The 24,051-nt window shown below is 45.6% G+C and overlaps 1 protein-coding gene across 1 annotated transcript in view; it reads right to left on the bottom strand.

Moving 5' to 3' along the window:
* Window positions 1-11,218: 11,218 nt before the first annotated feature.
* CHRD (chordin) overlaps window positions 11,219-24,051 on the bottom strand; it is a 47,191-nt gene continuing 34,358 nt past the window's right edge. Inside the window, exons 19-23 of the mRNA XM_073589222.1 lie at window positions 14,301-14,398; window positions 14,118-14,220; window positions 13,724-13,878; window positions 13,490-13,583; window positions 11,219-12,345 (exon numbers count right to left, since the gene is read on the bottom strand). Of these exons, the coding sequence (XP_073445323.1) occupies window positions 12,281-12,345; window positions 13,490-13,583; window positions 13,724-13,878; window positions 14,118-14,220; window positions 14,301-14,398 (515 nt within the window). The 3' untranslated portion in view covers window positions 11,219-12,280. The remainder of the gene's footprint in view (window positions 12,346-13,489; window positions 13,584-13,723; window positions 13,879-14,117; window positions 14,221-14,300; window positions 14,399-24,051) is intronic.

Below are 24,051 nucleotides of genomic sequence, written 5' to 3'. Positions count from 1 at the left end.
ACCAGCTACCTACAAACCCACCTAGGGGTGGGTATCTAGAATGCCATAGTAACGTATATGTGTGTGAATGATTGAAGGACCTGTGATGAGGTCAAAGCCATGTGATCCGGTGGGCATGGCTACAGACAATATAAGATGGCCAGGGTAGGTCACGTGGGTGAATGCTTGGACCTGATTGGTCCATATGGAAGGTCTCATGCAGGGAGATGTGTCTGTCTTCCTAACAGCACGTGTGGACGCTGTGTTTAATGGCCACAAGTGCCTGAGAGTTCCCAGGGGAGGGAATGGACGTCTGCAGGGTGGTGAAGCAGCCATGAGTGTTATGATAGGGTCACCGAGGAGGAAAACAAGAGCAAGCTAAGTCACAGAAAAACCAGAGAGGTTGGTAACTACGTGGATTGCAGACCCCTGATCCTGACCACACAACTAACAGTAGCCGTGGAGCATACCTACGATGATTCTAGATGCCTCGTCACAGCCGGAGGACTAAATAAGCCTAAAGCAAGAAAAGGGGAAATCTAATCTGCCCCAGAGTAGACCCCAAAGGAATAGACAGCCCCCACACATGTATTGACGGTGAGACAAGATGAAAGCACAAACACAGGTAGGAAAATAGGCTGAGCAAACGATGGGGCCCACACTAATTAGAAAGGACAGGAAAGAAAAGATACTGTCTGCAATCACACCAAAAAACCCTGCAAAAATGTCCAACACTTCTGATAGCAAAAAAACCCTGAAGTCACTAGACTTCTCCCACTATATCAGCACTCTGGCATATTTTGAGAACAGAGCAAAAAGAGGCCAATCTAATAAGGGACAAAATGCAAACTGGCACATACAGTGACATAAGAATGGAAATTCAGCACAGCCCCAGCCGGGACTGGTTGAACACAAAAAAAACTGAATAGACCAAACCAAATCAAATGTGAACATTAGCAGAGAACACTTAGCTTGAGAAGGCAGGAACTGAACTGGAAACTAAGATCTCAGGAGGCAGGAAAAAATCACCAGCATGGGAATAGGGAGTCAGCTGTCTTAAATCCAGTCTGAGGCTCCAGATGTCCAATCCTCATCCTCATTATCAAGTGGCAGGTCACTGTTAATTAGATCAGCTTCATTACCTCCTGCCACCACAAGAGGGAGCCCGGAAAGAGAACTCACAACTCCTCTTTCAGCAAAACCAGCTCCCTCACCAGAAACCAGAGGCAGACCAGAAAATGAGTTCACAACACATGAGGTAACCTGGCCACGGGGTGAGATAACTGTGAGGCTAGAGAGCCTGTGTCATGGATGCTATGCTGCTCTGATATGAACTTTCTGTTGCTATTCATGGTTTATGATGCTTAATAAACCGCATGGACTGTTGGAGTTATATGAGAAACCCGTGCCGGACCTGGTTATTTGGCTGCCTAGCGAGTATCCCCTACCTGAATGACAAGCGTGTCTTGCATTGCTCAGCTGGAAGAAGTGGAGGAAGAACACGGTAACGTTGAATTAGCCAATGACAGGCTGAGAAAGGCCACACTTCAGGTTGACCAGATGAATACTGATTTGAATGCAGAACGTAGTAATGTTCAGAAGAACGCGAATGCCCGTCAGCAGTTACATCGCCAGAATAAGGAGTTAAAAGCAAAGGTTGCACAACTGGAGGAACAGCTTGATGTTGAAACTAAAGAGCGACAATCTGCAAGCAAACAAGTATGGCGTACAGAGAAAAAACTGAAGGAGGTACTAATGCAAATGAATGATGAAAGGCGTAATTCTGAGCAGTACAAAGGCCAGGCGGAGAAAAATAATGTTCGGCTGAAACAGCTGAAGCACCAGATGGAAGAAGCGGAGAAGGAGGCTCAATGTGCCAATGTATTGCACCGTAGATTACAGCGTGAACTGGAGGATGCTACAGAAACAGCAGATGCAATGAACCATGAGGTTAATGCACTGAAAAGCGAACTTAGACGTAGTGATGTGCCATTTGTTACCAGATGCATAGACAGAAAAAGAGGTGACGGAGCGTACTGGAGGAGTGTGATGACTAAACAGTGTCTGATGACGCAGACAGACTGTGACTGGAGGGCCAAAGATCAAGGCCGATATTCTGACCACTGGGGGCGGGGGAGGCCTAATCTAGAGATGAGGCCATATGACAGACAAACCAGACGGAGACGGTTCTCTCGACCTGTTGGGCAAGGCGACATGGGTACCCGGTCTTGAGATCCCGGGGTAATGTTCTGTTTTCAACCCCACAAGTTTGAACAGAGGGGGGAGGTATATGGTGTAGTGACCACTGTGTCCGATAGGGGGTGCTGTGTGGGTGTGCCAGGAGAAAGGATGAGTGGCAGGATGCTGAATGATCGTTATGTATCCCAAGGTAGGTGGCCTTGGGATGGAAGCTTGAATTTGTGTGATGATCAGCAGAGGTACTGCTGAGTTTTCGTTACACTGTGTCAGGGAGAGCTTTCCAGGTAGCTGGTGAGATAGGTGGAACCAGCTAGCTACAAACCCACCTAGGGGAGGGTATCTAGAATGCCATAGTAACATATATGTGTGTGAATGATTGAAGGACCTGTGATGAGGTCATAGCCATGTGATCCGATGGGCGTGGCTACAGACCATATAAGGTGGCCAGGGTAGGTCACATGGGTGAATGCTTGGACCCAATTGGTCCATATGGAAGGTCTCGTGCAGGGAGATGTGTCTGTCTTCCTAACAGCAAAACACAAGCCGCGGAGACACCATCACATGTTTCTCAATGCAAGCAATGACTAGCCAGGTCTTTCTCCAGGAGGGAACAACCACGGGAAGGGCAGTCTCCAATGAAGGAACCCACCTATGCCAAAACATGGTATCCATCCACAGACAGCTGTTTCGGGGTATTGCCCCTCATCAGTGTGGAGTAGGAATCTGGCCAGTAGGAGCAATGCCTAGTGTTGGATGTTGATCTCCATGAGTTCATTCATCCTCATTTTCACTGTCTTCCTAACAGCACTTGAGGACTCTGTGTTTAATGGCCGCAAGTGCCTGAGAGTTCCCAGGGGAGGGAATGGACATCTGCAGTGTGGTGAAACAGCCATGAGGTAACCCGGCCACGGGGTGAGATAACTGTGAGGCTAGAGAGCCTGTGTCATGGACGCTATGCTGATCTGATATGAACTTTCTGTTGCTGTTCATGGTTTATGAGGCTTAATAAACCGCATGGACTGTTGGAGTTATATGAGATACCCGTGCTGGACCTGGTTATTTGGCTGCCTAGCGAGTATCTCCTATCTGAATGACAAGCACTACCTTACTATATATATATAATAAATATCTAATATATATATTTCATAGGCACATCCTCTTGACCACAACAGGTTACACTGCCTGTGTTGCCCATAGCAACCAATCACTAAGCATCTTTCATTTCACCAGAGCTGTTTAAAAGATGAAAGCTGAGCTGTGATTGGTTTCGATGAGCAACAGTTTTCCTCGTAAACAGTTGTGATAACTGAGGCTTATTATTCTTATCATTTCTATGGTGTTATCGTCCTTCTGTAAAGCTGGAAATAATACAATTTATTACCGTGCTGACACAGACCACCCTCTGATGCAGACTACAGGGGGGATCCCAGAATCAGGAACTTCTCTTTGTCTTGCATGAAGCATCTTCTCACAGAAGTTTATAATGTCCGGGCGTGAAAATAAAAAAATCGTATTTTTTCCACAAACATGATCATTTAGTCTCCAATTTTTTTATTTTCCCAAGGGTACCAGGAGAAAATGGACCCCAAAAGTTGTTGACAAATTTGTCCTGAGTACACTGATACCCCATATGTGGAAGAAAACTACTGTATAGGCACACGTCGGGGCTCAGAAGGGAAGTAGTGATGTTTTGGAATGCAGACTTTGATGGAATGGTCTGCGGGTGTCATGTTGCCTTTGGAGAGCCCCTGATGTACCAAAACAGTGGAAACCCCCCACAAATGACACCATTTTGGAAACTAGACCCCCTAAGGAACTTATCTAGATGTGTGGTGAGCACTTTGAACCCCCAAGGGCTTCACACAAGTTTATAATGCCCGGGCCTGAAAATAAAAAAATCGTAGTTTTCCACAAACATGATCATTTAGTCCCCAATTTTTTTATTTTCCCAAGGGTACCAGGAGAAATTGGATCCCTAAAGTTGTTGTCCAATTTGTCCTGAGTATGCTGATACCTCATATGTGGGAGAAAACTACTGTATGGGCACACGTCGGGGCTCGGAAGGGAAGTAGTGATGTTTTGGAATGCAGACTTTGATGGAATGGTCTGCGGGTGTCATGTGCGTTTGGAGAGCCTCTGATGTGCCTAAACTATTGAAACTCCCCACAAGTGACCCCATTTTGGAAACTAGACCCCCCACGGAACTTATATAGATGTGTGGTGAGCACTTTGAACCCCCAAGTGCTTCACAGAAGTTTATAACGCCCAGGCGTGAAAATAACAAAAATCATTTTTTTTTCCACAAAAATGATATTTTTGCCCCCAATTTTTTATTTTCCTAAGGGCAACAGGAGAAATAGGACCCTAAAAGTTGTTTTGCAATTTGTCCTGAGTAGGCTGATACCCCATATGTGGGGGTAAAACACTGCTTGGGAGCATGGCAGAGCTTGGAAGGGAAGGAGCACCATTTGACTTATTCAACGCAGAATTGGCTGGAATTGAGATCAGACGCCATGTTGCGTTTGGAGAGCCACTGTTTGGGCACATGTCGGGGCTTGGAAGGGAGGGATCACCGTTTGACTTTTTGAATGCAAAATTGGCTGGAATCAATGGTTGCACCATGTCGCGTTTGGAGACCCCCTGATGTGCCCAAACAGTGGAAACCCCCCAATTCTAACTCCAACCCTATCCCCAACACACCCCTAGCCCTAACCCTAGCCCTAACCCTAGCCCTAGCCCTAACCCTAGCCCTAACCCTAATGGGAAAATGGAAATAAATACTTTTTTTAATTTTATTATTTTTCCCTAACTAAGGGGGTGATAACTGGGGTTTTGATTTACTATTTATGGTGGTTTTTATATTTGGCAGCTGTCACACGCTAAAAGACGCTTTTTATTGTAAAAATAGTTTTTGCATCACCACATATTGAGAGCTATAATTTTTCCATATTTTGACCCACTGAGTCATGTAAGGTCTTATTTTTTGCAGGACAAGTTGACGCTTTTATTGGTATCATGTTCGGGCACGTGACATTTTTTGATCGCTTTTTATTCCAATATTTGGGACGCAGAATGAACAAAAACCAGTGTTTCATGAATTTCTTTTGGGGGGGTGCGTTTACACCGTTCCGCGTGCAGTAAAATTGATAAAGCGGTTTTATTCTTCGGGTCAGTATGGTTACAGCAATACCTCGCTTATGTCATTTTTTTACGTTTTGGCGCTTTTATGCAATAAAAACAATTTTATATAAAAAATAACTATTTTTGCATTGCTTTATTCTGCGAGCTATAACTTTTTTATTTTTCTCAGATGATGCTGCGTGGCGGCTCGTTTTTTGCGGGACAAGATGACGTTTTCAGCGGTACTATGGATATTTATATGCGTCTTTTTGATCGCGCGTTATTGCACTTTTTGTTCGGCGGTATGACAATAAAACATTATTTTTTGCTTCGTTTTTTTTTTTTTTTTTTTAAGGGGTTCGCTAAAGGGGTTAACTAATGGGACAGTTTTATAGGGCGGGTCGTTATGGACGTGGCGACTCCAAATATGTGTACTTTTATTGTTTTTTTTTTATTTCCAAAAAATGAATTTATTAGGGAATATTTTTTTTTTTATTTATTTAGCAATTTTTTAAAAATTATTTTTACACTTTTTTTTTTTTACTTTATTAGGTTGTCCCAGGGGGGACATCACTGTCCTGTGACAGATAGCTGATCTGTCACATCACAGATCACTGTGACAGATCAGCAATCTGTCACAGGCATTGAAGAAGACTTCCTCTTGCCTGCGCTTTGCAGGCACTGAGGAAGCCAGCTCCCTGCAGGCCCCCGAAGGTCCTCGTTGCCATCTTGGATTCGGGGACCTGCAGGGAAGGAGACCCCCGCAGCAGCGCTGCACATTGCGCTGCTGTGGGGGGCTCAGGGAAGCACGGAGGGAGCCCCCTCCCTGTTGATGCTTCCCTTTAACCCCCAGTACACCACGATCGTGTTTGATCGCAGTGTGCAAGGGGTTAACGTGTCGGGGGCGGTCCGTGACCGCCCCTGACACATTGTGCTGGGTGTCAGCTGTGATAATCAGCTGACACCCGGCCGCGATCAGCGGCGCTCACCACGTGGGCGCCGCTGATCGCTGTGACGTACTATCCCGTCCCTGGGAGTTAAGTCCCAGGGCACATGGACGGGATAGTACGTCACATGGCAGTAAGGGGTTAAACTTATTTATACAGCTACAACTAATGCCATTCTAAATTAGTACTTCTTTACAATTTCTAACTAAATGGTATTACACTCAGGGTGCAGAGCCGCCGCACTAAAATGCTCTGTGCTGCGGGGACACTGCACCTCCACCGTGTACAGACGGGAGAGAGCCGGAAGATGACATACAGGTATATACTATATACAGGGGGAGATGACATACAGGTATATACTATATACAGGTTGAGATGAAATACAGGTACAGTGGGGAAAAAAAGTATTTAGTCAGTCAGCAATAGTGCAAGTTCCACCACTTAAAAAGATGAGAGGCGTCTGTAATTTACATCATAGGTAGACCTCAACTATGGGAGACAAACTGAGAAAAAAAAATCCAGAAAATAACATTGTCTGTTTTTTTTTCATTTTATTTGCATATTATGGTGGAAAATAAGTATTTGGTCAGAAACAAAATTTCATCTCAATACTTTGTGATATATCCTTTGTTGGCAATGACAGAGGTCAAACGTTTTCTGTAAGTCTTCACAAGGTTGCCACACACGGTTGTTGGTATGTTGGCCCATTCCTCCATGCAGATCTCCTCTACAGCAGTGATGTTTTTGGCTTTTTGCTTGGCAACACGGACTTTCAACTCCCTCCAAAGGTTTTCTATAGGGTTGAGATCTGGAGACTGGCTAGGCCACTCCAGGACCTTGAAATGCTTCTTACGAAGCCACTCCTTTGTTGCCCTGGCAGTGTGCTTTGGATCATTGTCATGTTGAAAGACCCAGCCACGTTTCATCTTCAATGCCCTTGCTGATGGAAGGAGGTTTGCACTCAAAATCTCATGATACATGGCCCCATTCATTCTTTCATGTACCCGGATCAGTCGTCCTGGCCCCTTTGAAGAGAAACAGCCCCAAAGCATGATGTTTCCACCACCATGCTTTACAGTAGGTATGGTGTTTGATGGATGCAACTCAGTATTCTTTTTCCTCCAAACACGACAAGTTGTGTTTCTACCAAACAGTTCCAGTTTGGTTTCATCAGACCATAGGACATTCTCCCAAAACTCCTCTGGATCATCCAAATGCTCTCTAGCAAACTTCAGACGGGCCCGGACATGTACAGGCTTAAGCAGTGGGACACGTCTGGCACTGCAGGATCTGAGTCCATGGTGGCGTAGTGTGTTACTTATGGTAGGCCTTGTTACATTGGTCCCAGCTCTCTGCAGTTCATTCACTAGGTCCCCCCGCGTGGTTCTGGGATTTTTGCTCACCGTTCTTGTGATCATTCTAACCCCACGGGGTGGGATTTTGCGTGGAGCACCAGATCGAGGGAGATTATCAGTGGTCTTGTATGTCTTCCATTTTCTAATTATTGCTCCCACAGTTGATTTCTTCACTCCAAGCTGGTTGGCTATTGCAGATTCAGTCTTCCCAGCCTGGTGCAGGGCTACAATTTTGTTTCTGGTGTCCTTTGACAGCTCTTTGGTCTTCACCATAGTGGAGTTTGGAGTCAGACTGTTTGAGGGTGTGCACAGGTGTCTTTTTATACTGATAACAAGTTTAAACAGGTGCCATTACTACAGGTAATGAGTGGAGGAAAGAGGAGACTCTTAAAGAAGAAGTTACAGGTCTGTGAGAGCCAGAAATCTTGATTGCTTGTTTCTGACCAAATACTTATTTTCCACCATAATATGCAAATAAAAGGAAAAAAAAACAGACAATGTGATTTTCTGGATTTTTTTTTCTCAGTTTGTCTCCCAAAGTTGAGGTCTACCTATGATGTAAATTACAGACGCCTCTCATCTTTTTAAGTGGTGGAACTTGCACTATTGCTGACTGACTAAATACTTTTTTGCCCCACTGTATATACTATATTCAGGGGAGATGACATACAGGTATATACTATATACAGGTTGAGATGACTTACAAGTATATACTATTTTCAGGGGAGATGACATACAGGCATATACAGTACTATATACAGGAGGAGATGACATACAGGTATATACTATATATAGGGGAGATGACATACAGGTATATACTACATACAGGGGGAGATGATATACAGTTATATACTATATACAGGGGAGATAACATACAGGTATATATTATATACAAGGGAAATGACATACATGTATATACTATATACAGGATGAGATGACATACTGTACAAGTATATATTATATACAGGAGGAAATGACACCCAAGTATATACTATATAGAGGGGAGATGACACACAGGTATACACTATATACAAGAGGAGATTACATACAGGTATACACTATATACAGGAGAGATGACATACAAGTATATACTATATACAGGAGAGATAACATACAGGTATATACTATATACAGGAGAGATGACATACAGGTATTTTGCTATATACAGGGGGAGATGACATACAGGTATATACTATATACAGGGGAAATGACATACAGGTATATACTATATACAGGGGAAATGAAAAAGAGGTATATACTATATACAGGAGAGATAACATACAGGTATATACTATATACAGGGGAAGATGACACACAGGTATATACTATATACATGAGATGACACACAGGCATATACTATGTACAGGGGAGATGACATACAAGTATATACTATATACAGGGGAGATTACATATAGGTATATACTATATACAGGATAAGATGACATACAGGTATATATTATATACAGGAGGAGATGACATACAATGACAATTTATGTGCAATATAATAATTATAATTTGTTATAACTAACCACAGTTAGTTACCATGATCGGGCAACGCTGGGCTCTTCAGCTAGTTTGGTATAAAAAGCAACTGAGAATATATCAGGAATATCCTACTAGAACAGCTAAACTTTATATGGGGTTAATCAGAATCACTGTAAATGATGGAGCTGTGTACTGATTACTTTTTCACATGAATTTAAATGTGGTTGGCTAATTCTCAATACAACCACATCCCCATTTAACCTACATTAGGCTGCAATATAACAGCAGTATTTGGCATTTTTGCCATACCTATCTATAAAAAAGCTTACTTTTTCCTATGGCCTTACCCTTGGGATCCCTGAGAATGGTACTCTATGTGAATTAAGAGGTCCAGCATGCCCACCATCATTCCATTCATTGTCTATGGGAGCCCTGATCATTATGTTTTTTTGCAGATATTCCTTGCAACTTGGACTATACATTATCATCAGTTACAAGGGGACATACTGTATATCCTACTGACAATTACTGCAGAACTGATTTGGGTCTGCAAATACCTAGCAGCTCCTGCAGTTAACTTTCAGCTGACGATCACACGGGGACTGAAGAGTAAGTGGAATTACTGTTTGGCTGAGTATTGCAGTGTAATTCACTGTTTTTATTGTTGTTACGACACCTTGTTAATAATGGCACCAAGAAGAATTCCTTGCGGAGAGAAATGACTCTTTCTACTCAGTCAGTTTGGGGATAGAAGAGCAGAACGAGAAGCAAGAGCTGCAAGGTCAACAAGTCGCTTATGTGAATTTCAGAAAGTTTATAATTAGAGGTTACTTTCTCACAATTTACAGGCATAAGATAAATTAACATCAGGCAATTAGAACAAATAGTAACATATTACTTTGTCCCTAGGCTCAGTTGGTCTTGCGCATGAAATGATCGGAAATGCAAAGGTTATAATAAACCAAACCTACTTTCTACATGGGCCAATACCCTTTTCATATAAGATGACTTGAACTCTAGTGCCACCAACCTCCTTCATGGAAAATGTGTCTGTTTCTGACAGCTATCCTCTTCTGCAGCTTCACTATTTTCAAGCAGCTGTTAATTGACAGAGGTTCAGAAACATATCTGCAGAGTTATATGTGGATTGGCGCCATATCTAAAGATGTTGGATGATCCTCATTCAGTAATAGGTGTTGTTCACTATTGCCCCAAATAATAAATAAAAAACCATACTCAGTTTTTGGACCAATGTCATTCTTCCAATCACGGCTCTATCTCTCCCGGCAGTGATGCAACATTGTTACTGTATATCATGTAACCACCTGGCGCTCAAATGATGTCACACAAGGGCATCAAATTAAACACAGCCCCAAGGAACCTGGAAGGTCAGAAAATTTGCACAGCTCTTGTCCATGGCAAGAGTTCAGTGACCTGGATTGTGAACCGGGGTTGTGCAAAGCGATCTGCTTATCTCTAGATGACACATTACCTCCAGTATCCATGTTTGCATCCTGCTATGTTTAACCATTGTTTTTTATTTCATAAATCACATGAAAAGCAACTTTGTAATATATTTTATAAGAGAAATTTGCTTTTTTTTATCCTGAACTGCTCATTCACTGTCAATTCATTGGTAAAAGCTGTATTCATTAAAGACAGATCTTCACATTACTTAGGAGATGACAGTTGGTGCTTCTAAAATTCTACGGAGAGGGGAGGGGGGACAAAGAAGGGAGGAGCTAGAGGCAGACATACACATTCTACTGCTAGTTCCATAGAACTTTATGAGCACCAACTGTCATCTTCTATCTCAGTAACACTAAAACGTGTATTCAATGGCAGACTGTGAATTGAGAATTTTGAGAATGAATGATCAATCCAGAATGATATAAAAGCAGATTTGTCCAATAAGATATATTAAAAAGTTTTCTACTGTCACGTATACTATTAATTTAAGTGAAAAAATAAAATAACACGACTGTCACTTTTTAACCACTGTGTATCAGTTATAATTTCCAACAAAATTGCATGTTCCTACATAGAATAAAAATGTTGGCAATCCTGGAAAACTTCTCTAAGTATTTTCTGATCCTTTCATAGTTTCGATACACTTAAAAAGAAGCCTGTAAGTAGTTGGAACATTTTCAGCAGTTTATTTAAATTTAATAAATACATTCAACATTAATAATTAAATTGCACAATCGATGCATCCACCATAGGCACTATAAATAATAAACATTCCTTAAAAGCGTTTGTGGGTAAAAACATAACTGATGTGTATATGTTCACCCATTCACCGTATATACCCACATGCATGTACATATGTACAGTTAGTTAATCCCACATCCCCATTGTATTGTTTGTCACACAACTGTCTCATCCAAGTCTGCTAAATGGTTAATGTCTCTGAATCTATGCTTGTTATGCATTGCACATTAGCAGTCTCTATTCAGATCATCTAGCAAAAGTGTTCATTTTTGGAATTGACACGTCTAGGTCGTAGACGTGGTCGAACGTAGATATGCTTCTATACAACACAAAAGCTGATATGTAAAAAGATGGCTCGAGAGATGTCAAATGTTATATTCTATCCCTTCTGTAGTCCTCAGAGGAATAAATGTAACCCAGTACTGAGGGTAAAAAAGTCCTCTAGTTTTGCAATTATGAAAACACATACTTACCATGGGAAGCCTTGGTTATTAGTATAACATTAGAGTCCTGCAGATGTATAAAAATGGAATAGTCTTTTTTTGGCACCAAGTTTTTGGAACCAGAGAGTCTTGTAGAATCCCAGAAAGGCTGCAGTTTTCTTGAGATGATGGCTACATATTTTCATAGGGTTTTGTATATTTGAAGAAGATTGCCCCAAGAAGATATTACATCTGCCATGCAGTAGTCACAAAATGAGCCAAAATAAGTTATTTCACATCTTCCATGTGGATGACATGACATGTAGAAGCCAAAGTCTGGAAATTGTATGAGGCTTGCAAAAGGGACTTAAGTCCTTCATATGTCATGGAATGGATTTGTTATAATTTCAAAGCTCTTTAAAAGTGGAGTAGATATGGCATCACAGATCGCAGCAGTTACTTTAGATCGCTTTGCCAGGGTTGAGTATCAAAGCCCAGCCATTATGTTGATTTACATCTTGTTGTAGCAATATTCTCATCCAATAGTACTCATCCGAAACTTCTAGTAGCTCCACGTACTCACAGGCTCTTCAGATTTTAATTTCTTTTCTTGATAAACATTATCACCTGTACAAGAAACATAGTGATTTATTTATTTTATCTCTTCAGATCAAGGCAGTTTGTTTGAAGAGTTGCAATATATAATGGACGGTCTATTTCAGATAGATAAAATCAACATTTTTCCTTTCACTAATTTTAGGAAATCTCCCTCATTGTTTATACTGGTGAAATAGCGTATTTTTCAGACTATAAGATGCACTTTTTCCCCTCAAAATTTTGGAGGAAAATGGGGATGAATCTTATAGTCGGAATGTACTTACAGTTAGCGTGGTGGCAGCAGGAGTCGGGCGATTCTTTCAGTGGTCCGACGCTGCAGGGTGATGATCTCGCTTCCATTCCAGCCTGGTGCAACAGTTTCAGTGGTGCTCGGTGCTGCGAGGGGGGGCTCCGTAGACATGGTGCTGCAGTTTCAGTGGTGCTCAGTGCTGAGGGAGGGGCTCCGGTGACATTATGTGAAAGCCCGAAGCCCCCCCGAATGACTATTGCCTCGATGCTGTGGCCTCGGGTAAAATGGCCATTAGAGGCGGCGCATGCGCAAATTGAGATCTCGTCTCCCGAGATCTCAATCTGTGCTTGTGAAATCAATCTGGCCTACAGGAAAATGGCCGCCGCAGGCGGCACATGCGGCGGCCATTTTCCCAGAGGCCACAGCATCAAGGCAAGGCAACAGAACTGCGGGGGCTTCGGGCTTTCACATAATGTCGCCCGAGTTCCCCGCAGCACCGTGCACCCCCAAAACTGCCGCACCACGTCTTCGGAGCCCCCCCGCAGCACTGTGCACTGCCGAACCATGTTGCCAGAGCCCCCAGAAGCACCGAGCATCACAGAAATTACACCACCATCTCGTCGGAGCCCCCCCCAGCACTGAGCACCGCTGAAACTGCCGCACCAGGCTGGGATGGGAGCGCGATCATTGCCCTGCAGCGTTGGACCACTGGAAGAATCGCCTGACTCCTGCTGCCACCAGCACTACCGGGTAAGATGAATTCAGGATTGTAAGACAGACCCCCCATTTGACGCATTAATTTTTTTTCCTCATTTTCTTTCGGAAAATTTGGGGTGCGTCTTATGGTCCAATGCGTCTTATAGTCCGAAAAATACAGTAAATGTAAGTTACAGTACTGGCAATTGCAGTGGTAGAAAGACTTACTCTGGCAGTCACTGCAGCAAATGTTGTCTGGCTTTCCGATACATTCAGGATCAGTGCATTTCCATTTCTGTTTTGCACATTTAGGAGTCCCATTCTACAAAGATAAATAGAAGTTTAGATTTTATGCACTCTGTATGATATTTCTTATCATAAGTTTTATTTCTCTTCTTTTAGATGCTTTTTTAAATTTCAATCTTTTCTCACCAATGTTCTAACCACCTGATGCCCACTTACCATACAAACACAGGTGACACATTTCACCACACCATGGGTTGCCAGTACAGGATTCCACTCCTTATTGTTCGGATAGCGTTGACCCCTTACTATGCACTGTCGAGGTTCATCAGATTGCATTCTGTCTGCCAATTCCATGGGATTTTTCTCTTCATCTATGTGAGAGAACAGTATAGTATTCCGATTTTTATATTATGTATGCATTGGTGATCTCCACATATCACAGAAATACATCTCTGAGAATAATGGCTTATGTGAAAATGCTGAAATATTAGAAAATTAATATACACTTCTTTCTCTATTTCTGGTACTGGTGCTGTAATTTTTTTTACTTGGCACTGCTATTTCCAAGGGACGTGGTTACATAAAACATCTATTCTTATTTTATTCTTACCTGGGCATTTTTTGCAGCAGTCCATTGGGTTGGCACGTATAGGGTTGGCACAAGTCAGACGTGGACAAGTTTCTCTTACACAGTGCAAGTCTTGTGAGGAACTCTATAACAAAGTAGCAAAGTAGTCAGTGAAGATATAGCAGAGATTGGTTGGAAAAAGAGAGAACATTGTATGAATCTTACTTTGCATGAACAAGTTGCACATAATACTAGGCCAAAAGGTTCAACGACAGGATGCCAACGTGTGCCAGCTGGCCTCCATAAGCCATTAAAATAACAACCTAAAAGGGAACACATGAGTTATTAAAGGGAACATGTTAGCTAATAGATGCTGCCCAATGCATAGGCATCATGTAGCAGGCTCTTCCTGTACTGTCTCAGCCAGTTATGTTTGACACTTAAATGATGTGGCTGTCATGATGCAGGCTGGATCTGACAAGTTAAATGGACAAAGTGAACTTTTTTTTCCATTGGCTTGGTGCCAAAGTGGGTTGATTGCCCCCGGTGGCCATTAGAATTATTACACGTGGTGTCGTTCATTCTAAGTTGCCCCGGTGGTGGTGAGCGGTAGTGCACTGTAGTTTCTTTGGTTTAATGTGCACTTAATTACAAATCAGGTGTTAGGCTCTAGAAAAGGGAGCCAGGGGTGTTCAATCACTGTTGGTGATATTGTGTTAGTCATTCACAAGGAAGCCTGGGTGAAAGAAGGAGCTGAACATGAGTCCTGCGCAGCCCAGCCAGAGGGGACGAGTGGCAGCTAGGTGGTCTGCAAGAAGGGCTGGCATGGCGTGGTGGAGTCTCAGTTTATGGTGTTTGCAGGAAGTGCTTGCATGGCTTGGTGGAGTGACGACTATGGAGAGAGTTGCACTCAGCATGCGGGACTTGGTTGCTGAGAGCTGGACTCAAGCATGCTTGACTTTTTGGGCAGGAGCTGAACTCATCTTTGGGACTCTGTTACTGGACTTCTGCAATTGGTGGTGGACTCTGCTCCAAGGCTGCACTATGCTGAAGGATCCAGTTATGGTGATGGATCCGGGTGGAGGAGAAGATGCACACAGGTGGTGGGCTCTGTTGCTAGGAGCGTACGCAACAGAGCAAAGCTAAGTGGTGTTTCCCGTTTTGTCATCTTTCCTCATGTGTGTTTTAGTGCAGTGGTGGGATTAGTTTCCGCACCGACCAATTCCCTAGTGAGGGTTTAGGTCAGGACGAGCTAGGGTTTTTAGGTTCCTGTTGCGCGCCCGGTGGGGAACCGGCATAGGGAACGTTAGGAGTGCAAGGACACTGGCTCAGGGGAGCTCAGGAGGTCTCCACTTCCCTATTCCCTATCGCAGGGCCCACCATTGTTAATGTTTCCCAGGTTTCCCTTATTGTTTAAATTCGCCTTACTTGAGGCGGGGTTTCCAGACTTGTATATACGTGTAATGTCTAAATTCGCCAGTTGGAGGCGGTGTATCCAGCTGCACGTGTTTATTAGTTAAATTTGCCCCACTGGAGGCGGTGTATCCAGGGTCATGTGCGTCACATGGGTTCGCCTTGCGGTACTCGCTGCATCCAGACCAGGCCTGGATTGGCAATATAACATTTTCCCGCTGGGCCGCTGTCACGTGGGCCGCGGGCATCTGGCCGCTTGCCAGCTGCTGCGGCCACTGTTGCTCCTGCCGCCGGCCCTCTGCGGGCATGGCGGTGATAGTTTCAAGTTCCTCCCGCACTGCAGGGAGATAAGCCGCCACGCCCCCCCCGCACCCCATCCTCGCCTTAGCATGAGACCCCCCCCAGCCACTCACAGCGTCGCACTCGCTTGCCTGCTCGCTCTGTTCGCAGGACCTGTGATGAGGTCACAGGAGGGGAGGAGTCAGGGGGTCACATGATCAGCAGGAGCCTTTGTCCAGACCCCCGATCATGTCACCCCTGACTCCACCCCTCCTGTGACCTCATCACAGGTCCTGTGCGCTCAGCCTTGCCTCTACCGTCTGCAAGACTCTGCTTTGCTGTTGTCATGGTGCTGGTTGAGGTATGTATGTGTGGGGTCAGGATTTACAGTGTGGATGTAGCAGAGCTGTGTGTGTACGAGGTGTACGGAGCGGAGCCGTGAGTGTACGGAGCGGAGCCGTGTGTACAGAGAGGAGCCGCGCGTGTACGAGGTGTACGGAGAGGAGCCGCGTGTGTACGAGGTGTACGGAGCGGAGCCGTGTGTACGAGGTGTACGGAGCGGAGCCGTGTGTGTGTACGAGGTGCACGGAGAGGAGCCGTGAGTGTACGAGGTGTACGGAGCGGAGCCGTGTGTACGAGGTGTACGGAGCGGAGCCGTGTGTACGAGGTGTACGGAGAGGAGCCGTGTGTATGAGGTGTACGGAGAGGAGCCGCGTGTGTACGAGGTGTACGGAGAGGAGCCGTGTGTACGAGGTGTACGGAGCGGAGCCGTGTGTACAGAGAGGAGCCGTGTGTACGAGGTGTACGGAGAGGAGCCGCGCGTGTACGAGGTGTACAGAGAGGAGCCGTGTGTACGAGGTGTACGGAGAGGAGCCGCGCGTGTACGAGGTGTACAGAGAGGAGCCGTGTGTACGAGGTGTACGGAGAGGAGCCGCGTGTGTACGAGGTGTACGGAGAGGAGCCGTGTGTACGAGGTGTACGGAGAGGAGCCGCGTGTGTACGAGGTGTACGGAGAGGAGCCGTGTGTACGAGGTGTACGGAGCGGAGCCGTGTGTACAGAGAGGAGCCGTGTGTACGAGGTGTACGGAGAGGAGCCGCGCGTGTACGAGGTGTACAGAGAGGAGCCGCGTGTGTACGAGGTGTACGGAGAGGAGCCGTGTGTACGAGGTGTACGGAGCAGAGCCGTGTGTACGAGGTGTACGGAGAGGAGCCGCGCGTGTACGAGGTGTACAGAGAGGAGCCGCGCGTGTACGAGGTGTAAAGAGAGGAGCCGTGTGTACGAGGTGTACGGAGAGGAGCCGTGTGTACGAGATGTACGGAGCGGAGCCGTGTGTGTGTACGAGGTGTACGGAGAGGAGCCGTGTGTACGAGATGTACGGAGCGGAGCCGTGTGTGTGTACGAGGTGTACGGAGAGGAGCCGTGTGTATGAGGTGTACGGAGCGGAGCCGTGTGTGTGTACGGAGCGGAGCCGTGTGTACGGAGCGGAGCCGTGTGTACGAGGAGTACGGAGAGGAGCCGTGTGTACGAGGTGTACGGAGCGGAGCCGTGTGTACAGAGAGGAGCCGTGTGTACGAGGTGTACGGAGAGGAGCCGCGCGTGTACGAGGTGTACAGAGAGGAGCCGCGTGTGTACGAGGTGTACGGAGAGGAGCCGTGTGTACGAGGTGTACGGAGCGGAGCCGTGTGTACAGAGAGGAGCCGTGTGTACGAGGTGTACGGAGAGGAGCCGCGCGTGTACGAGGTGTACAGAGAGGAGCCGCGCGTGTACGAGGTGTACGGAGCGGAGCCGTGTGTACGGAGCGGAGCCGTGTGTACGGAGCGGAGCCGTGTGTACGAGGTGTACGGAGAGGAGCCGTGTGTACGAGATGTACGGAGCGGAGCCGTGTGTGTGTACGAGGTGTACGGAGAGGAGCCGTGTGTATGAGGTGTACGGAGCGGAGCCGTGTGTGTGTACGGAGCGGAGCCGTGTGTACGGAGCGGAGCCGTGTGTACGGAGCGGAGCCATGTGTACGAGGTGTACGGAGAGGAGCCGCGCGTGTACGAGGTGTACAGAGAGGAGCCGTGTGTACAAGGTGTACGGAGAGGAGCCGTGTGTACGAGGTGTACGGAGAGGAGCCGTGTGTACGAGATGTACGGAGCGGAGCCGTGTGTGTGTACGAGGTGTACGGAGAGGAGCCGTGTGTACGAGGTGTACGGAGAGGAGCCGTGTGTACGAGGTGTACGGAGAGGAGCCGTGTGTACGAGGTGTACGGAGAGGAGCCGTGTGTACGAGGTGTACGGAGCGGAGCCACGCGTGTACGAGGTGTACGGAGAGGAGCCGCGCGTGTACGAGGTGTACAGAGAGGAGCCGTGTGTACGAGGTGTACGGAGAGGAGCCGTGTGTACGAGGTGTACGGAGAGGAGCCGTGTGTACGAGATGTACGGAGCGGAGCCGTGTGTGTGTACGAGGTGTACGGAGAGGAGCCGTGTGTACGAGGTGTACGGAGAGGAGCCGTGTGTACGAGGTGTACGGAGAGGAGCCGTGTGTACGAGGTGTACGGAGCGGAGCCACGCGTGTACGAGGTGTACGGAGAGGAGCCACGCGTTTACGAGGTAGACGGAGTGGAGCCGTGTGTATGGAGTGGAGCCATATGTGTACGGGATGTACGGAGCGGAGCCAAGTGTATACAAAGCGGGCTTTTCCCATGGACACAGGAGTACACGGCGGAGCCCCGAGGAGCATTTTAAAACACACACATGACGTTCCACCTGAAGTGATGTGCTGGAAGCTGACCGGAAATGAGATAATTTCTTGAGGAGATTGTGACGCAACCAGGAATGCTTCAGATCCATCACCGTGTCCTCCTCCGACAGCGCAGACAGCAGGATCGCCTTGGAATCGGGGATGCCGGCCATGTGAGCGGATCATGATAGGTCCTGCACCGGGAGGCTCAGGTGGGCACTACAATGGGAGCCGGGCTGCTATAGTATCTTTGTAGAATCTTTCTTTATTTCTTTTTCTCTTTTTCTTTCTTTCTCTGTTCTTTCATTCTCTGTTCTGTCTTTCCCTCATTTTCTTTCTCTCTCTGTTCTTTCTTTCTCTCTCTGTTCTTTCTTTCTCTCTCTGTTCTTTCTTTCTCTCTCTGTTCTTTCTTTCTCTCTCTGTTCTTTCTTTTTTCTCTCTCTGTTCTTCCCCTCTTTCTTTCTTTTTCTTTCCTCTCTTTCTCTCTGTTCTTTCTTTTCTTTACTTCTTTCTTTCTCTCTCTGTTCTTTCTCTGTCTCTCTCTGTTCTTTCTTTCTTTCTTTCCCCTCTTTCTTTCTCTCTCTGTTCTTTCTCTGTCTCTCACTGTTCTTTCTTTGTCTCTCACTGTTCTTTCTTTCCCCTTTCTTTCTCGCTCTCTGTTTTCTTTTTTCTCTCTCTCTCTGTTTTCTCTCTTCCTTAGTGCCAGTCAGTGTGCTCATAATGCCAGCCACTGTGCCCTCAGTACCAGTCAGTGTGATCAGCAGTGCTAAATGGGTGCGATTAGGTGTGGACATGGGTGTGACTAGTTGTGAAATGGGTGTGGCTGGGCGCGGCCAAAATTTGCAGTCTTTGTCCATCTTTCCCTTCTTCAAAAGTTGGGAGGTATGATAGGGGCGGCTATGACCAGGGGGTTTGGTTGCCCAATAGAGAGCAGTTCTGCCAGGAATTCTGTAATCATGCATACAAAAGGGGACAGAGATTTGGGAGGAGTACTGTACCTAAAAGCAATAAATAGGACTGAGCTGAAATACTGGGCACAGCTGTGACTACATGTTATATAGTTGTGTTAATCTCCTCTCACTTCTTGTAAACTACAAGTGTACAAAGATATTATATAGTCACCATGTGACTAGTGGGCCTGTGTAACTTCAAATGCCAGGGCTGAATTTTAGTCCCAGTCCGGCCCTGATCCAGACACACACGTGACCGTGACAGTGGCATTGTAAAATGTTCTTTTAACCCCAATTTTTTTATTTTCACAAAGGTATCAGGAGAAAATGCACCATACAATTTGTAGTGCTGTTTCTCCTGAGTATGCCAATACCAAATATGTGGACAAAATCTACTGTTTGAGCGCATAGCAGGGCTCGGAAGGGAAGGAGCGTCATTTGACTTTTTGAAAGCAAAATTTACTGGAATAATTAGAGGCCGCCATGTCGTGTTTGGAGAGCCCCTGATATACCTAAACCCCCACAATTGACCCCACTTTGGAAACCAGGCCCCTCAGGGAATTTATCTAGAGTTGTGGTGAGCACCTTGAACCCCCAAGTGGTTCACAGAAGTTTAACGTTGAGCCATGAAAATAAAAAAAATCACATTTTGACCACAAAAATTTTCTTTTAACCTCAATTTTTTTCATTTTCACAAGGCTACCAGGAGAAAATGCATCATAAAGTTTGCTGTGCAATTGCTCTTGAGCACGTCAATACTCAAAAGGTGGAAGAAAACGACTGTTTGGGAGCAAAACAGGGCTCAGAAAGGATGGAGTGATGTTTTGCAACGCAGATTTTGATGGAATGTTCTGCATGTGTCAAGTTGCATTTGGAGAGCCCCTGATGTGCCTAAACATTTGGCCCTATTTTGGAAACTAGAACACTCAAGTTGTATATAGTTGTGCGGTAATCACCTTGAGCCCACAAGCCAAACTCTGGAAACTATTTTGGAAATCAGACCCCTCAAGTTGTATCTAGTTGTGCGGTAATCACCTTGAGCCCACATGCCAGACTCCGGAGGAGCAGAGCGCTATTTGCCTCCTGGAGCACAGGTTTTCCAAAAATAGTTTGTGGACTCCATATACAGAGCCCCTAAATGCTAGAAGAGTAGAATCCCCCCTCATGTGACCCAATTTTGGAAATTATACTCCTTTGGAAATTTGTCTACAGATGTAGTGACGATTTTCACTCTATGGGTGTTTTTCAGAAACAAGCCGTAGTGGATGTTGCTGAGTGAAAATTGCACACTGCCACTGTAGTGACCAGTGCGTTGTAGTGCCCAGTAAGTTGTTGTCACTCATGCTTCTGGAGACAAACACATGTAAATTAATCAGGCTATCATCACTATAGAAATGCCAAACGTGGACGCCAAATGTGGTTTAGGCATATTGTGGGGCTCAAAATTTGGATTTAGGAGCACAGAATTTGCTGAATTGAGACATGGAGCTGGTAACTAACGTACACATCGGATATCCCTTAGATACCTGATGTGTGCGTTAGTTACCAGCTCCCTGCAGCAGCGCGCTGGTAACTAACGTACACATCGGGTTTCTAAAGGACGCGCGTCCCTTGGATACCCGATGTGTTCGTTAGTTATCAGCTGATTGCTGGTCTCCCGCCTGTCACACGCAGCGATGCGTGCTGGCCAGCGGGAGACCAGCGATGGAAGAAACGTCCAGAGGTTTCCAAGAGCGATCAGCGATACCGGCAGGGGGGCCGGTCGCTGATCGCTGTCACACACAGCGATCTCGCTGGTGAGATCGCTATTGTGTCACAAAACTTGTGACTCAGCAGCGATCTCGCTAGCGAGATCGCTATGTGTGACGTGGCCTTTACAAGTGACATGATTCAGATGAAACCCCCGAGGGAGCCACTCACTATAACGTGGCAGCAGAATTACTCTGAACTCTGGCCTCTGTTCAACATTGTCCTTCTGATCAGAAGTGCACAAAACTTTGGCGGACTGCGCTTTTATGCAAGCCTAAAAAGAGGAACACTGCCAGATCACAGGCCAGACAGCGTCCACAGTGCCTCCATCCGCTTCATTATAGGGAATATTCCTCTGGGGTTTTGTCTGAATCACCTGTTTCAGAGATTTACACAGAAACTTTGGGAGGCAGAATGACCAAATCAACAGCAGGCAAAAAAAATTGGTTTTATTTATTTTTTACGCAGTTCCTCATGCGTTGTAAGTGATTAGGTGACTTTATTCTTCGGGTTGGTGCGATTACAGTGATACCAGATTTAGATTTTTTTTTATGTGTGGCAGTTGTCACACATTAAAAGATGCTTGTTATTGCAAAACATGTTCTTGCAACTTTATATTTAGATAGCTATAATTTTTCCATAATTCTGCTAACAGAGTCATGTGCGGGCTTGTTTTTGTGGGAAAAGTTGATATTTTCATTAGTACCATTTTCGGGCACATGACATTTTTTGAATGATCAAAAACCAGCAATTCAGGAATTGTTTTTTGAGAGATTTTTTATGCCGTTGTATGTGTGGTAAATTTGATAAGACAGCTTTATTCTTCGGGTCAGTACGACTACAGCAATATCACATCTATATTTTTTTATGCTTTGGCGCTTTTACACAATAAAAAAAGTTTTATAGACAAACTAATTATTGTTGCATCGCTTTATTCTGAGGGCTATAACGTTCTTATTTTTCTGCCGACTGAGCTGTATGGTGATTTGTCTTTTGAAGGACAAGATGATGTTTTCAGAGATACCATTTTTATTTACATTTGTGTTTTTGATCGCGTTTTGTTCTACTTTTTGTTCGGCTGTATGATGAGAAAGCATAGTTTTTTTTGCCTTTTTTAATGGTGTTTCCTGAAGGGGTTAACTAGTGGAGCAGTTTTATAGGTCAGGCGTGCCGAACACAGGGATACCAAATATGTATAGTTTTTTGTTGTTTATTTTTGTTTTTACATAATTGTATTTATTTATTTATTTACTGGATTAATATTTTTTCTTTTTTTGTTCTTTATTTAGTGATAGTATTACATTTTTTAATTTTAGTAACTTTTTTAACTTGTCCAGAATAGGACATCAACTTTCCCTGCTCTGATCGCTGATGTAACACTCTGCAATGCTTTTGCATTGCAGGGCATTAGCTCAGCGTTTCACAGGCAGGGAGGAGGCATGTCAGCTCTTGCTCTAAACAGGAGCTTACAGGCCACTATCCCTGGGTGACCCCATGGCCATCTTTCAGCCCAGGGTCACCATGGAGACCATCGGCACAACACAATCGCGTTGTGCCTATGGTAGCAGAGAGGTAGCTCACTCCCTCTGCGAAGCGCATTGATGTCGCTGTTGCTACTGACAGCGGCATCAGAGGGGTTAAACGCCTATGATTGGTGCTACCACAGATCATGGGCATTGCTGCAGGGTGTCAGCTTTCATATAGATCTGAAACCCACATTTGATCATGGCGGCGCTCAACATCAGACCGCGCGATCGTCACGCAGTGTATATACTGTGGTTTGCATGTTGTGAAGTGGTTAAAGTGAATCCATCAGCAGGTTTTGGTACCTTATCTGAGAGCAGCATGATGTAGGCAAAGTGACCCTGAATCCAACCATGTGCCATTTAGTTTACTAGGTCCAGTGGTTCTGACACAATCAGAGTTTTTAGAGGTTTTGAAACAGAGTTTTTAGATTTAGCAATGAGAAAGATAACACCGCCCACACCAGGCTCTCTTAGAACATAGTCTATTGACAATAAGCTGCTTATCACAAGAGAGCACAGAGAGACAGACAAGTATGCATGTGCTGCTGTAGCTGCTGTAGTGCAGACAATGATTATCATCAGATGATAAAATTTTCATTATAAGTAAACAACAGCACACAACCTCACAAGCGACACATCGTTGAAATCTGTGTTTTAACCACTAACTCATGCTTTCCTCTGATTACATAGCAAAATCCTGCTGATAGTTTCCCTTTAATAGCTTTAATTTAGCCTTTAAGGCCGGTTTCACATTTGTGTTTAGGGCCGCAGCAGCGTCGGCCTGCGCACGGCCGCCGCTAAGCCCCGCCCCCTGTCGAGCCTCCATCGGTAGCTCCGCCTCCGGGCGCATGACGCTGCATGCGTCATGCGTCCCCTATCTTTATCACTGAGGATGCAGGCCGTGCGCAGTATGAGTTTGGCGGCGCCTGCGTCCTTTTGACGGTGCGCCGAGCGCAACCAAATTGCAACAGGTTGCGTTTGGCGCTGGTCGGCGCACCGTCAAAAGGACGATGGCGCCGCCAAAACGCATACTGCGCACGGCCTGCATCCTCAGTGATAAAGATAGGGGACGCATGATGCATGCAGCGTCATGCGCCTGGAGGCAGAGCTACCGGCGGAGGTGCGGCAGGGGGCAGGGCTTAGCAGCGGCCGTGCGCAGGCCGACGCTGCGGCCCTAAACGCAAATGTGAAACCGGCCTAAGAGCTGTAGACTAGTTGAAAAGGCGGTGCCCTGTGACTTCTCCCCACCCACTGCCAGTGACTGAAAGGTCTCTGCCTATACGCACACGTAGGCAGAGACCTCTCACTCTAGATCAGTGGGAGCGGAGAAGCCACAG

Source organism: Dendrobates tinctorius, unplaced genomic scaffold (genome assembly GCF_039654945.1).
Source record: "Dendrobates tinctorius isolate UK_male_01 unplaced genomic scaffold, ASM3965494v1 ptg000107l, whole genome shotgun sequence".
NCBI lineage: Eukaryota > Metazoa > Chordata > Amphibia > Anura > Dendrobatidae > Dendrobates > Dendrobates tinctorius.
The sequence above is the reverse complement of the archived record's forward strand: the minus strand, read 5'-3'. Positions and strand labels throughout refer to the sequence as shown.